The following is a 17,160-nucleotide window of genomic DNA, read 5'->3' as shown; positions in this document are numbered from 1 at the left end:
TTCACTTAAGTTTGGGTTGAATTGATTGCGACTTGTTTTCAGGGGCATTTTGCTTAAGAAATTATATGGACACACACGTGTGTGTAAATGAATGAATGATTACATTTTTATTCCGAACATGTTAAAAAAAAAAGAAAAGAAATTGCCTTTTTTAATTGACACAACATGAATTCCTTGTTTGTTTGTTTGTTTTTAAATAACACATCCATACTCAGTACATAAAAGTAACACAAAAGTCTGGGAAATTAAATAATTTAAGGTTCACATTTAATTCTATTTTACTCTATGAAATTGTACCCCTTCAGCTTTCCATGCACATTAAACTTTTCACTGCAAATATTTGACCCAAAAAAAAAAAGCTTGAAGTTGAACGTTTCAGCACATTTAAATTTTATGTGCTCTCCAGAGTGTAAAGTGCAGAACTCACTGTTGCAGGCATCACTCGATGTGTGTGGCAGTAAAAGAGCTGTTAGAGTCATTTGTTCGCGATCCAAACACCTTGAACACCCGTGGAAACGCTGAAGGGGATTTTTGAGTCGACACAGTAGGAGGTGAACTTCAATTCTCACTTCCTCGCATGTTCGTGTTTCATGTTCTTGACATGACTGCTTAATCCCGAAGTAAATGCTGAGTCACCTCGGCCCAGTATGTTGTCCAAATGGCATAAGCTCTAGTTCGTGTTTTTTCGATTGGCTTCCAGGGGGGGTTTTTGGAGCTTCCCTTTTACAGTAATTGCTGCTATGGCGATTGGGGCTTCAAAGAGAGAAATACTGTCTGAGAAATTACCCCTGGACCCGGCATTCATGTCTGCGTGAGTGTCTGTGTGTGAGTGTGAGTGTGTGTGCTCTCAAATGGGAGGAGAGCATGGCGGAAAAATGGGAGCTGTCAGTCAACCTAATGAGACCAACCTTCGCCGCGCACGCGCGCGCACCCACATACACACAGAGCGCCATCGGGCCAGTGGAAGTGCCATATAATTGGGTTTCCTTTCCAGGACAACAGACATGCTCACTGGATTAGATCTGACCACCGACGCCAATTCCCCCCATGTCTCCCTCTCTCTGCTTTTCCGTCTATTTTGCGTCCTCAGACCATCTCTTTTTTCTCCGCCTCTTCATTTCACTTCTTCTCTCTGCCCTTCTTTATGTTCTGCTTATTGTGATGCCCTTACCCCCCTCTCTCTAGCTGACACATATTACAAAGTAAACAATGCAAGATCTTGATTATTCAACTAATTTCACATTGACCATCTTTAATTACAAAAACAAATTGCTGTTATTCTAACAAAAGCTTGGGTAAGGCTGTTGGGTTTGACCTGAAAACGGAGCTCTTGAAAGCAATCTGAGGGAACATTCAGTTTTATTTGTTCCAAGATGAAATGCTAAATCTATAATAAATAGATGTAATAACTAAAATGCAATAACAAATGTTCCATATTAGCTAGTTTCCATAGCTGACTATGCTCATCATCACCTTCAACTTAGCTCATGTTAGAATTAGCAAGTGTACATTAATAGTTATTTTCATAGTTTTGATTTAGAACATAGTTATTTTAGCATTTTTATACAAGAAAACATAATCAAATATATTGGATTTAACTTGTAATCCAACTCTGTTCTGCTCTAAGAAACCATGGCTCTGTCTTTTTTGTTTTAGCTAATGAATAAATGTGAGTCCGTGTGAGCTCGGATGAGTTAAAACTTTATTGATCCTACAAGCAAAGTAATTTGAACTTTTTGCAACAGTAAACACGAGCAGGCAGGATCAGAGGGAGAGCAATTAAAGAGGGCAGAAGAAAGAGGAGGCGGGAGACACAAAAAACAAGAAAGGACTGAGGAGAGAAGGGATGTGTGAGGAGTAAAGGGTCACTTCTTTTTCTCTCAGTTCCTTATGCAATCCCAGAGGAATGTTCACTTCTCCTCTCTCTGCCCCCCACATTGTCTGGAGCTGTGTGGATGTTCATGGGGAGTGTGTGTGTGTGTGTGTGTGTGTGTGTGTGTGTGTGTGTGTGTGTGTGTGTGTGTGGGGGGGGGGAGGAATTTCTAAGATTTTGTCACTCCGTGTGTGTGTGTGTGTGTGTGTGTGTGTGTGTGTGTGTGTGTGTGTGTGTGTGTGTCTACATTATCTTCCTGCCAGGCACATATACTCTATACTGTATATTGTTTATAAATAGAAGCTACACTTCTCCTCAGCATTCATCTTTGTCCTTTTTACTGCCATGAATGATTTCTGCCTACAGAAATGATCTACAAAGTGTGCATCAAAAAGCATCTTGTGTATTTCAAACAGTAGGAACATGTAGGTAATGAGACGCCTCGTCAAAGAATAACAGCTGGAATGTGCTGAGTGTCGCACTTTGATCTTCAGTAATGTACTTCTTATGAAAGAGATGCTGTCTCTCTCTCACCTTTCAGCCAATCGGGAACAATCTCCTTTTTTAAATTCACTGAACCTTTTTGAAAAAAAAATATGTACATTTTTTTTTTTTATTATCAAATCCTGGAGGTGTGTCCATATTCTTAGGTTGAAAAGCCAAGTCCCAGATCAGAGGCTGCATCACTTTCCAATGTAGCATTCAGCCCAGAATTGTAACCTGAGCTTTCAACTCGATACAAATTACATATTTGTAGCCAAGAACAACACTTTTTTGTTAAAAGAATTGGCTCTCAACTCAGTCAAAAAGTTCACGATAGAAAAACAAAAAAAGCTTACTAAATAGGAAAGTCAAAAGTTGAATTTATAGGTCAGGAAATCCACTTCATGTGTGAACGTTCGTGCTCAACCAATTCCGGGATGCATTGTGGAAACTTTAAAAAGTAAAAGCTACTTTTGAAATCTACTTTGAACTCAATCACATACTGTGCAGTTGAAACAAAAACAAAAGCAGAACTTCTTCCTCTGGCTCAGGTCCAATTTTCATGTTGAAATCGCTTGCTATGAAAATGCGTCCCATGGTTATAGACAAAGCCAAGATTTTTCATGTCGGGGACGCAGCCTAAAACCCTGCTTTGTGAAATCAAATATACTTGAAAGCTGAGGTTGATTCAAATAAAAATGACACAAATCTGTTGAAGTCAAATGTATAAAAAAATATCATTATAGTTAGCATAAGGCCCTGTTTACACTTTGTTTAAAGGGAAAATGTATAGTTTTTCGTTTCCAAAAAGTTTTAGGTTTACCCAGCAGCATTTTGAAAATGACGCTTGTTTGCACGACGACATCAAAAAGGTCGAAAAGGATGTAGTTTACTCGCAGAGCCACTAGTGGGTGCGGTTGTTTGTTTTTGTCATGAAGTCAGATACACATGAGCAGAAAACAATTTGCACGGATCGCTATCACGGGTGACAGTGAACTATTTATGTGACTCTGGAGTTTTGTTTTCTGTCTCTCAGAGCCACATTTAAAAAAAAGTTTTCTGTTTTCACTTGAATAATAATTGATTCTTGTTAGTGAGATGATTTAATTTTTACAGTGAAAATAAGTCTATAAAAAGTCTTTATATATAACCTGTAACAGTCATATCGACATGGTTTTGTACTTGGTAGTTTACTTGAACATTTTTTTAATTACACTTGCAAAAAATGATATTTTAACAGATGTGTTTTAGTTAAATAATTAATAGTTTTACCATCTGCTCAGTAATTATTTATCATTTTTTTGACTCAAAAACTAAAAATAAGAAAAAGACGTATAATATTATTCTATCAACTTTAAACTCCAGCATTAGATACCATTAATTACCCATAATTTCATGTTAATTTAACTCACATTTCTTGGTTATTGTGCACCCTGAGACTTGATTAAAGATATTCTTAGTTTTATTATAAGTCTATATGGCTACTTGAAATCAGGTTGCAGATATCAGCCCGGATGGTAAAAGTCATGACATCGTTTGAAGTGATAATTCTCTGGACGTGTGAAATTCAGTTTGAATTATAAATAACTGTGCTTTAAATGTTGTAGCAGCTGAAAGCTTGTATCACTTCCAGCATCAGCACCTGCTGCTTCAGTTCATCCTCCAACCTTCACCCGCCCATGGTCTCTTTGCAGCAAAGAGATGTGTGGTTTTATGCATGAAATGAGAGAATTTAGTGCCTATTTAGTCTTTACTTTCCAAACAGACCATTTTGTGGCCAATCTTCTTGGGCAAAATCATTTTTCCATTTATCACATTACGTCCAGAGGTTCCTGACTACGGTATATTTACACTGAGTTAATGAGATGTGATTATGGTGAGGTAAATATTTGGCTGTTTAGGGTGGTATTGTGTTTATTTGTCTGCGTGTGGGTGTGAGTTGCTGCTTCTTTGTCTGTGTAATGTGCACATTTTCACATCCGCGTTTAATGAGCGGCGAAACACTTTTAATGAACACTCCTTGCGGCTCTGAGCAGCTTTATTTACAATAAATCGGCCCGACGAAAAATGTAAATACGCACACTCTCACGCGTACGCGGAGCGATATGTAAATATACCGGCACAAGGACTTGGTGTCGCCGCGTGAAGGATCTGACAGTGTGTTTTTGGCAGCTATCAGCACAGTCTCTCTCCGAAAGGCAATCTCCTTCCATCCAGGCCCACCTCCAGCCCCGCCTGCTTCCTCCGCTACGTGATATTAAGTGCTGCGCTCACTGCTCCCTGTTTAGCCACTTGGCAACGCAGCACAGCATCCATCTCCCTGGAAATGTTTATCTGCAAGCTGTTTACTCCATATTCACTGCCGCCCATACACATGCATGTAGTTTGCACACGCACGCACGCACACACACACACACACACACACACACACACACACACACACACACACACACACACACGCATGCAGCAGTTCCAGTTCAGACTTGCGAACAATACTACAGCGGTCATGGGAGGAAAAGTGCATGCACACACAAAAAATACAAAGTGTTTTTGAATACCAAGATAAAACACACACGGATGAGTGTATGACTAAATTTCCTAGGGTTTGCTTGTATGCAGGAGTGGAAATCGTGTTGATAGAAGCAAAGGGCAGATATGCCGGTCTGGATACGTCCAAACAGCGGAAGATTTAGCTTCATAGCCGGTGCACATGTGCGCGACAGCACGCAGAAGGATGCAGCGCACACACACGCTGGGATGACGTCGTTATTGCATTCCACTAATGAAATTAAGCCTATAAATGTAGAGCTCGCTTAGGAGATAAAGACAGTACTTCCTTCCAAACGCACAAGGAGGGAGGGAGGGAGGAAGGGAGGAAGGGAGGGAGACAAAGCATGAGAGCAGATAGAGGGAGTCGGTGTTGAAAGTAGAGGGTCAGCCTCGTGGAGAGGGCGAGCAGCGACGAGAGAGAGATTACAGGAGAAGAGAGGAAGTGCGGGGTTTTTTGGACAGTTGCCCACAGGTTTGCATGTTTTCAGGGGAAACTTCAATCAGCGGTGGGCAAAAGACTGTAAAGCGCTGTGCGGGGATCCTGGTCTCATCAGGATGTGGGAGCCCGTTACGCCTCTTCATATCCTAATGTCATAACGTTACCGTTTGGGCTGTTCGCCATCAATGATGGGGTTAAACAAATCTTTGTAGCTCTTTTGTAGTGAAAATGTGACTTTCTTCTCGTAGCTTGTACCGGGTTTACTCCACGCCACGTATTTATTGACATTATCAATTTGATAAAGGCCGTGTCAAATCACAGGCTCCTGGTGCTGCACATCAGCAGACTCAAAGCCCAATTACACAACGTTTGAAGTGAAAATGCACCGTTTTTGTTCTTTGGTTTTTGTAATGTTCTGCATTTACGCTGCAACTTTTTAAAGCAATCTGTATTTAAACGGAAATGGCAGAAATATAGTTTGCATGCCAGGCCACAAGTTGGCGTTGTTGGCTGTTGACCCCACACACACACACACACACACACAGAGAGAACAATGCGTTGCCAAGATAAAACAATGGCGAGTTCACAGACATTCGTACGGACAGACGACAAAGTTGAATTTACGGGTTATGGGTGACCCTCAACTATAAAACTACCAAGTCCCAGGAGAATATGGACTGGGAGTCATGACACTCTGGAGGCCGCCATTTTTGTTATTGATTATCTACTCACGCATGCGCAGAATAACAATTTACGACAGCTGTGGTGTGCATGCGGAGTTGCAGCACTTTGAGAAAATGTTCTTCCATTTCCACGGATAGGGTTTCCACTGAGTCTTTTCAAAAAGTTCCCTCTTGGGAGCTGTTTTCTAAAGATTTCGTTTTCCGTGGCTCCGAGCACACCAAATGCTACGAAAATGTTCTGTTTTTCACACATAAAATGAAGAGAGGCTCACACGATCAAAACTGCCGGCAAAGTTACATTATGAGTTTGATTCAGCATGCATAGTTGTGTTTTTCTAACTATCTAAAATATATAGAAACAATGTATTGTTGCTTAAAGAAATAAATCCAGAGAGCTCAGTGCTCGCTATGATAGCCAGGTCAGAGCGATATGAGCTAAGAACTCACTTGCACTACTTATTTGTGACTGATGTGTTAGAGTAGGTGTACATTTTCCCGTTTTACACTATAAATAGTTTGTTCTCTGATGTATAAATAGCTGTTTGTGTGAGCCATAATTAGGTTATCATTGATATATTGGGTCAGTAGGGTCAGTCTGCATCAGAAATCTTGAAAGCGATGAAGAATGTGATCAAATCGTATCGCAGCTTCGCAGACTTTTCGTTTAATATTATCTCCGGGAGCAAGATGGATTGAAGTCAGGTTTCTCGCTGTCTGAACATGTTTTTAACCCTATATTAGGTCAAAACCAACCGAAGCATCATCCACTGAGCTTGGGCCCAACAAGTGGGCCATGGGAATGTTAAATAGCTGAAACTGTTGATGACTGAGGAATGAGGGTGTATAAAAGGCGAGCAAGCATAAAATAACAACCTTCTTCCATAACGTACATCATGAACAGCCAAGTGCAGCGCCACTGTAGAGAAACCCTGAACATATTCATCATGCATCTCCTCTCCTGTAAAGAAGGTCTTAGGTGGAGAGTTAAACTTTCAAATCCATACATTGCCAGGTCGATGTTTGACCTCCCACACTCTCTGGACTGCACGCGGGCGTTATCAGGGGAGGCTTGGCTTGCTCACGCTTTCTTTTGTATGAGATAATCTTGCTGAACTGTGGGCTTACTCACAACCTCTCTGATCATCCGCCCGCTCCAGGCCTCACCTGTCATACTTCGCTGTAGAGAAAGCACAATGTTCCCACGTCGCAGCGACTCCACTGGCAGGCGCCGTGTTGCCTCGACTGACAGAAACAATGACAGCAGCTGAAGGATTCACCCCTCGAGTTTTGACTGTTTCATGCGGCTGGACTTGTTTATGACATTTATTCAAATGTTTGAATTTGCTTCCCCTTTCAAATGGAGTTAGCGTCATTGCTGTTGGCGGCGTTCAGACGCCGATAAACATTTTGAGATGAATTATTCTGGATGTGTGTCAACAGCTTTCACATCTGATACTGTTGCAGAGTCGGAATTATCAAGATTAAGTCGTCAATTCATTACAAGGACGCACATAATAAATGAACTGAGTAGAATTATCTGCTCTTCAGTCATTTTTTTTTTTTTGGAGAACATTTCAAGTTCAGTTTATCACATTTGACTCAGCGAATCAATTAATATGTCATGTATTATACAATATAATGATTTCCTCATTCAGGTTGTATCAGCTTGATACGTGTAGGTCTGTACTGCCTGTGTGTCTCGGTTCACTTCAGCATGGACGAAAAAGGCAGCGCCCTCCCTCCTTTTATTTTGTCTTTAGTCTTTTAGACACGGGCCAAAGGCAAACAAACACGCACACACAGCACTAACCATAAATTACAGCGAAGCGGCAAATCATTCTCGCATGCACCCCCACCCCCCGTAACTCAAACATTTAGTTCATTCTCCCGTTTTGCTTTGCAAATTAAAGTGTGCACAAAAGGCTTTCAAATGCTGGCAATCCATTATATTGTGTCATAAAATTATGTAGCATTGATGCCAACGCTTTCTGAGATAATCATCAATTATGCTGCTGGTGTTCTACATGAGTGTGTGAGTGCGGGTATGTCTGAGAGTGTGCAAGCTGCGAGGGGATCAAGGTTCAGTCAGTCCAGCAATGAGATGTAAAGCATCCCAAGGAGAAAGCTGCTCACTTGACCTATGCACGGAATGATGATGAAAGGTGTGCCGTCAATAAATGATCGCTGCGTAAAAGTTGTATAGAGTACAGCGCAGCCGAATCTTCCCACCATAAAACATTAAAAGCTCCAGCTAGGCTTGCTATACTGAGCACATAATTCATGGGTAGAGTTATGGGGAGGAGACGAGGACGGCCAGACCAGAAAGTTGACTTAGGACCTCATAAGTGCCTGTTTTTCTGCGGAATATCTACATAATTCACAATGTTGGAGCAAATTATATATCAGAGAATCCTTCAAAAATGGATCTGGTTTAGAAAATATATCAGCTTCGTTTATAAATAAACCAAATCTGTTACTGACTTTGAGATATTACAATAGAGAAACACATTCGCTCAGTATTTCAAATGGAGTTACCCTAAAACTGACCCCTTCCTTGTTCCCCTGTTTAGGTGGAGCTATCCGACAGCATTTCTCATATCATCACTGATGCCTATGCCGGGAAGGAGTACATCATTCAGGTAACAAGTCAGATTTTTAGACAATCCCGCCTTTGTTTTTGTCTCGTTTTTATGCTGATGACAAGCAAGCTGGAGGCTATGCGCCTTTGCAATCTGTCTCATTCTAGTTTAAGACGTATCTCTAAAGCTACTGCCGGGAATTTGGCACGCAGCGCGACATTTTTGGTCGCCGGAAATCCAAAAGCAAGGTCACTGTCACCGAGGCTGTGATTAGTTACAGCTGTTTGCGGCGTTCCATCATGCGGTTTTGAGCGAACGCTTTCAGTGACTTTACGGTAATTCTGCCAAATTCTTAAGAGAGTACAGCATCCCACGGGTTGTTCGAGGCCAGCGCAGGCGACGAGAATATAAAAATGGCAAGCGTCTGGTTGCATAACAGTGACATTTTGTCGAGCGGTACTATAGACCGTCCCCAGCTTGCAGCACCCTGCTCACGTTATAAGTTTGTTTTGTGAAGTAGCATTAATCTATGAGGCGGGACGATAGACCCGAATGCAGCAGCGTGCCACCACAATGCCACAGTTTTTAGTCGTAAGCTGAGCCACAGGTGTGAATTCCTCATTTCCTGAATGCTCTCGCCTTGACCAGGTGGCTGCCAAGGACACTGAGATTGGAACATGGAGCGACTGGAGCGTTGCCGTTCATGCCACACCCTGGATTGAGGATCCTCTGCCCATCACCTCCACAACCGAAGTGGACGTATCTACCGGTAGGTTACGTCTCCGTGACAAAGGGACTCGTACAGTCGTTGTGGTTTGCAATGCTTTGAGATTATGAAAGCTGAAGACTGCTGGTTGAGCTTCTTCATGTGTTCTCACCAGGTTCATTCATTCAGCGGAGAAAATGCTGGACTTTTGTGCTTCAGGGTTTCTAACACAGTTTCCTGTGTGAGGGTTCTCGTGTTCTCCAAGCAAACGTTCCTCCTCACGTGGATTTTCTCTCACCTCTTTTTAATCTCCAGCCTCTTAATGGTGTTTCTCTCATAATCACTAAAGATTTTACATGACACCTCATATCTTAACCTACTTAGCGTGGGCAGAACACAATTAGTTCTTTTTATAAATCAACTCTTTCCGACTGATGTGGTATATTTAGATTCCGTGGAAATTATACTCTATTAACTCCCTAAACATGGATGTTTACTCAATGAAGGGAAGGATCGGTATAAATGTAGATGGATTAGGAACCTTTTCTTTATTACTGTTTAGTTTTTATCAGCTTCGTAGTCCATCAACTGAGAAAATCATTGTGATGGTAGCGTAATATTCAGATAATGACTTTAGCTTTGTTCCCCGTGCCCACGGCTGTCACGCAGTCATTTTTTTATATATTTTTTTTTCCGCGAATCAGCTATGCTTGAAATTAAGTTTGCTTGATAATTTTCTTTATGATTAAATTGCAAGGATTTGATAGCATTGAAGTTTTATCATAGCTTAAGCGGCGAGATCCGGCGGCCTCGAGACAAATCCTCTCGCACATCCACCTGAGCGCCGCCACGGGGGGGGGGGTCTTTGCCCGTCTTTTCAAAATGCTCACGTCTCTCCTCCACCTTCAAAACGGGAGCTATTACAATGCAAGGCTCGAGGAACGATCAGTTAAATGGAATTAATTTTAGATTAGCACATTTTGCGCGATGACTGACAGGAATACACACATGCTCCCGCGGACAAGGACAGAAACGATCTCTGGGAGCAATCTGCTTGGCACCTTTTTACCGTTTGGCGGAGATGAAGGGAGGCGTACGTGTCAAATCAAAATTTCTCACCACACCAATGATCCCCGAACAACAAGACGTCCATTTCACGTTTCAAGTCTTTTCCATCTGCAGCTTTCAGATCGCACTGGAATTGCAAAGACGAGGCGCACATGGGGAATGAAAGAAAGTCCAATATGAGAGAGGATGTGTATTTGTCCAGTTGTTTTGCCTTGCAAATGCAGCTGCCGGCGAGATACAGCGTCTGCAGCTTCCAAGCAAGCAAATACTCTATTTTCTTATTGAAAATAGAATGCAGACGATGCAAAAAGGTCAAACCTTGAAATGTTCACGTAATTCCCATTGAGCGAGTTCCAAACTGTTTTTTGGGTTTTTTTTCTCTGCACCTGCACCCTTTTGCTACAGTAATGTCACAGCGAGGCCATCGCCGGTTCGCCTCCACATCGATGCAACTTTCAACACCTTCGGCCAGTAAAAGTTGGCTTAAATTAGATTGCTCCTTTAACAGCCTGCAAAGGTTTACTTTACTGCTAAAAACGATGTCTTTGGTTATCGAGATGTAAATCTTTTGACTTTGAGTACATACTCCACGCAGTGCGTGCACTTCTGGTACCAATATGTAGTTTTCAAACCCTGCACACATGAAGGCACTTTGCAATAGAATACCGGTATGAGGTGTCCTAACTAGCGCTCAAGCTAAAGAAACTGCTGTCGCACCCGGCTCACTGTAAATTCTTGTCTTCAGGCACGTTGAGTACCATCTACAACAGTGGCTCTCCTCCACAGTGACACAATAGTGGCCTCTTACACTTGACCTTCGGGCAATGACTCATAGTGCTGTTGCTGCTGGAGCACATTGCAACGGCGCGTGCAAGAACCATCATGCCACTGTTGAGGTTGTTAGTGCTGAATGCTCAGAATGAGGAAAACGTTACAGTCAGACATGAACAAAATGACCCTGGGCTGCTCTTTTCCTGACATGCAGTTTCAGGCACTTTCAGACTGGTAATAGACAAAAAGCTGAAAAATCGACACGCACTTATGACCTGATTAAATGTAGCTTGTTCCTGACATTGCCGATGCGTCTTCTTACCTGCTCCCTGTGAATCTAAAAATCTTCTGTCACACACCGCTTCATGTATATATATATATATATATATATGTATAGCATTTTACAAATCCTAGAAGGATGAGACCGTCGACCAGAGCTAGGACCACATTAATAATAACATGTTTTTTTTCAAATAATGAGATGTCATTGTTAAGCTAGTGAAGCCTATCAGCAATATAGAACTCACCCTGTTGTGGTAAGATGCTTTTTATTTGGTAATTAATGTACACGTTCAATAAATTTATTTAGTTAAAATTTTGTAGAAAAAAAATTATGATGAAAGTGGAAACATCCCGCTGGGAAAAGGCATCTCAATGATCCCTAATTTTTCCCTGCTGGTGCCCCCCCCCCCCCCCCCCCCCCCCCCGAGGCTCTGCGGCACTACCCCGAGGCGGACCACCACACACTTTGAAGCCGTAGCCAGAATTCCCCACTGAAACAAAGAGGACACGATGTGTTATTCTTCATCTCAGTGAAAGAGCAGTAGGCTGCCCAACAGCAGGTCTCAAACTATTGTTGCACCCAAAGTCTCCACTGATATCAGGCAAACCTCAGGATGACTACAGGTCTCCAAACAAGCCTCACTTCAGGGGAGTCGAGCCGATAACTCCTGATAATACTCTCACTTGTCACATTTATCTTGGGATTTTGAGCCAGATGTTGATTTAGCCTCCTCATTAAAGAAACTAAATGTGGTTTTTTTTTTGTTTTTTTAAGAAATACAGCAGCGCACTCGCTGCACAAACAGCAGCATCGTCTTCTTGCTTTTCCTTTGAGTCCGGCCTGCAGCCGTGCAGTGATTAGTGGAGGTTGTTGGGTTGTGCACTCCCTGTGAGGGAAGTTCACAGACTCTCATCGAGGATGAAGAAAAAACAGTTGCAGCCTACTTAAACCTGAAGATATCTCAATCTACATTCATGTTTAGTCCACTTCTGAAACCAAAGCAATATTCTTGCATGTCCAAGAAACTGATAAGCTGTTTATTTTTCATTTGCGCAACATGAATTTTACAGTAAACACACATGAAAGAAGTGTCTTAAAACTCACTTCAGGCTCATGTAGCGCCTGTCCGTCTACCACTCTTTGTCTCCTTTTCCTCTGGCTGCTCGTTCTCAACAGTTTCACAGTGCAACACTGCCTCCTGTTGGACAGCAGCAGCACTGCACAGGGCTCACCACACACCTGGCTTTCAACAAATGCCTAAGAAATACACAAGTTTGTGACGCACAATACACGACCAACAAATTTTATACACACATAGAAGCAGCCCCACAATAAATACAGTACACACACACACACACACACACACACACACACACACACACACACACACACACACACACACACACACACACACACACACTCGCGCTCAGGACACAGCAGGGAAAGAACAGGTTATTTGGATTCTCCTCATGCCTACTCTCAGCTGCCGCCTCCCTGCCTCACTCCTTACTGTCTTTGTCCTGTTCTCTCTCTCTCTCTCTCTCTCTCTCTCTCTCTCTCTCTCTCTCTCTCTCTCTCTCTCCCTTCTTTTGTCTGTCCTCATGCTACTTTCTTGTATAAATGTTTGTTTGCTGAATGACTGATTCCCGCTGTGTACGCAGTAACAAATGCGCTGTTGGAATCGATAAGATTAATTCAAGTTAAGCTGCTATTGCAGATGATGGACGCAATACACTATTTCCCCAGTGTTTCTCCCCCTTGTGGTGTTAAAAAGAAAAGCGGCGAATGGCCAAGAAAGAATTCGGATGTTGATCAGCGATCACTTTAACATAATGCACCAAATGATGGTGTAGTGGTTAGCGCTCTTCCCTCACAGCAAGAAGATCCTGGATCAAATCCGGCCTGAGCTCTTCTGTGTGGAGTTGCATGTTCTCCCTGCGCATGCATGTATTTCCTCCAGTACTCTAGTCCCCCTCTAACAATCAAAAGGCGTGTATTTGAGGTTGATTGGGGACCCTTCATTGCCCCATCTGTCTCTCTCCTTGTTGGACTGCAGCCTCTCCAGGATGTATCCTCCCTCCACCCAGAACCAGCTGGGATCCACTTCTGAACCCTGTGATCATAACTTGGATAAAGCAGTGTAGAAGATGGACGGATGTATTGTGTAGAAAATTTCCAAATCCTCTCAGCAGCTTATGCAGTAATTTACAAACCGAGCCTATCGCTCTGTTTGTATTTCCCTGTACATGAGGCAGAATGACGTCAGCAGGGAAACAAGGCAGATATCTGATTTCCTGTCTTTGACCACGCCAATAAACACGAAGAGTTCAGGCAGGGCCGGCATTTCTTTCAGCTGACCCGCTCGTTAACACCAACGCGTTCACCAATATTTTCTGACTACTCAGCCGAATAGTAAATGAACCGATTTCCTGCAACGTATTGATCGTGCAGCTCAGACTTTAAACACACTCCCCATTTTCCCAGAGTCTCCCTGCGTCTTCCTCTTCCTCCCCGTTTTCATTAGGAGGGAGATCCCACTTCATGCTTTCTCATCTCTTGGCATCAGCATACCGTCTACACATGGACAGGATAGCACAGTGGCAGACGGTCGACATCCAGAAATCCCATCCTCCGCGATCAGACCGCTGCTCGGCGACCGCATTCCAGGAAGTAAAAAGCAGATCAGATGAGGCTTTAAAAGGCTGCAGCCAACCTCAGTGTCAGAATCATCTGAGATATGCGTTTCTGCCTCGCCCACTCGCCCAGACAGAAACTGGACACTGTCTAGCACCAAACCGGCAACTCTGGAGATCGCCGCTTATTTATTTCATGACTGGTACTATTTTTAAATGCAGAAGTTTTCTGTTTCGCAGCATGTAGTACAGCAAGAGCATGTGTGAGGATGCATTCAGGAGCTTGATGAGACGCATCGGCATTGCTAAGTGTCATTAAGGTGGCGCATGGTTTGGACGATTGTAAGACTTCCCTGGAGGTCTTGTTTAACAGCGACCAGCCCCGAGACAACTTGAGTGCATAAACATCAGACGCAAATTCTTTAAGTCCAAGAATGTGTGAAGACCCTTCTATGTATCGGACTTGTTTTGCAGCTACGCTTCACACGTCATCATTTAGCTTCAAATGTTCCGATGGTGGAGGCCACGCCAACACTTTAACCCTTTGTCGGGTTCCGTCATCAAATTTAATTTCCTTTGTGTGGAAGAGTCCAGTATTGTGGATCTGATGCCACTGTCTTTCAGGAACAGGGTCGTGTGTAGTTCACAGTTTACGATGGAATAACTCCTACAAAAAGGTCAGCACGCTCAGGCTTTCCAACGTTGTGTCTTTTCCTATGGACACTCCTCTGGACTGCTTGTTGTTGACTCCCAACGACTCGTCTGTCTTAGCTCATAAGATCTCCCTTGGTTATAGTTACTAGTTCTTATAAAGAAGTTTTTCTCACGGTTGTATTATTGTAAATTACACTGGTTGGGTCAGTCTAATGATTGATTCACTCGTGAATTCCTGCTGACAATACATCGGAGTTGATGCTTTATAATCATAATATTGTTTATTAACAATGCATAAATGTAAGCATACATACACGCAGGCCGATCGTAGAAAGGGACGCGAACGTGCATGGAGCACTGATATAAAAAACAAACCATTTTATAATATTACTTACATTGTAAGTCTTGTAAATTCATCACAGATCTCTATATATCAACCTTCTGCAAAGACATGTAGCAGCCAAGGTCAATACTGAGTCAACTAACCACAGGTTCAGTCATGGATACAAAAGCTTTTGGCCATTTAAAGAAAAAAGGCTTGTTGTTTTTTCCCCCCCTCTGTGCTGAGGGTATCAATAAATAAAAAGCTCATAACTGGGGGTCACCCCTAAATGTCTCCATCGACTCACAAATATGGCAACAAGCACTAAACTTAATCTTCAAAACAGAATACTGTGCATCAGCAGTCTTTGGATGATGGCATTTGCTGCATATGTGTTTTCCCCCCCTACATATATACATCAACATAATTACATAAACTGGCAGGGCAGTTAGAGTTCACTTCATTCAGCAGTTTGAATCTCTTCATCGTCTTTTCCCTTTAGTCCGTTGTTTCTGCTCTGTCTCTCCTTCCCCTCATCAATCCTCTCTCCTCATCCCATCATTGTCTTGTCTCCTCTCTTTCCCTGCCCTCGACTTGCTTGTTACACCGGCGTACACCTTATAACTGTCTCGGCCTGTCGCCGGCGCGTTATTCCTGCATCACTTTTATTTTGCTCACCACTCCAAAGCGCAGTGTTTTGCTGCAGGCAGGAAGTCTGATGCTGAGCTGCTGAACATGCTAAATGAGTCCCCTCTCTCTCTCTCTCTCTCTCTCTCTCTCTCTCTCTCTCTCTCTCTGGCTATTTCACACCTGGCTGCTTCCTTCTAATATCTCCCGACGCCCAACGCAGTGCTACACAACAGTCATTAATTGCAAGAAGAGGGAAATCATTGTCTCTCTGCGAAGAGAGAGAGAAAAAAGAAGAAATGCCACGGGTTCTATACTGAGCGGGAAACATCACACACAACTTAATATCTGTTGTGCTGCCTGTAGCTGCAGCAGTCGCGCAGTTTAATCAAACATTTATTCCAATATTTCTATTTCAGGTCATTCAAAACCGAATCGAAAAATTCTTAACTCTATTGTGATTTTTGCTGATTTCTGGTTCCTCTATGCTCGGTCTAAACCGGCAATTCAATTCTGACCATGAAGAAATGTTGAAAGATGGATCAACATATCCGGTCGTACTCAACTTGATGAAGTAAATTCCACACCAGATAAAACACAGGATTTCAAGAAATATTTATTAAGCAGTTAGCAAGTTCCTGGGTCAGATTTATTTTTTTTTTGTCCAGTTGTAGAAGCAAATTCATGTTTCACATTTTTTTTTTCAAATTTGGTCCAAATTCAAAATACCATCAAAGTTCAGTTCTCTCGATTACTGAAATCCTCAGAATACCTGCAGGACGCTTCTTCGTATTTGGCTGCGGTGTTAAAGAACTGAGGACTAAACAGATCAGCCCACAGGTGTTTAATGAGGGAGAAAGGCCTCCTCAGGGAGAAGCCAAACTCTTTGAATTAAATACTGAAAGCCACATGTGGAGCAGAGTGACCTCTTTCATGCAGCACAGAACTCCAGCATATAGAATAAACATATTTTACTTGCTATGATATTGTGTCCTGGTACGACTTTGTCACCGTCAAACACAAAACAAACCTCTCATTAATCCAGCCTGCAGGTCAGGATCACCAGTTCACGCCAAGCTTGGGGTTAATGTGAGATTTTTAATTGGTTGTAGGTCTGCCTGGGAGCCCGAGTTGGTTCTGTAGTGAACTTCATATAGAATACCTTCATGGATTTCCAGAACTTTGTCTACTATTGAAACTCTGTGGAAATAAAATCAGCCAGTTAGAGTAAAAGGCACAGACGAAGAAAAGTTGAACTCTTTTGCCAAAGTTGGTCCAAGGACAGTGGAAAGATCTGGGTGGGACACGGACGTCTTAGTGAGCGATAGTGTGTCTCACAATGTCTGAGGCTTTTTTTTTAGAAAAACGTCCTCAAGTTTGTAACAAATGGTCACATGAACTCCAGCTTTGGCTGATCAGATTACGGTGGTCAAAAGAGACGGTGACCTCCGCTCCGTTCTAATATGTGAATGGGCTCTATCAGAAATAC

The 17,160-nt window shown here is 42.6% G+C and overlaps 1 protein-coding gene across 2 annotated transcripts in view; it reads left to right on the top strand.

Annotated features, from left to right (window-relative positions):
* Positions 1–17,160, top strand: part of cntfr (ciliary neurotrophic factor receptor) — a 275,004-nt gene that overhangs the window by 254,417 nt on the left and 3,427 nt on the right. For both annotated transcript variants that reach the window (XM_080477293.1, XM_080477294.1), the window contains 2 exons: positions 8,599–8,667; positions 9,256–9,376. In XM_080477293.1, coding sequence (XP_080333419.1) covers positions 8,599–8,667; positions 9,256–9,376 — 190 coding nt within the window. The remainder of the gene's footprint in view (positions 1–8,598; positions 8,668–9,255; positions 9,377–17,160) is intronic.

The sequence above is a fragment of the Lipophrys pholis genome (genome assembly GCF_963383615.2).
Source record: "Lipophrys pholis genome assembly, chromosome: 12".
Classification (NCBI taxonomy): Eukaryota; Metazoa; Chordata; class Actinopteri; order Blenniiformes; family Blenniidae; genus Lipophrys; species Lipophrys pholis.
This window is presented reverse-complemented; position numbering and strand designations above follow the sequence as displayed.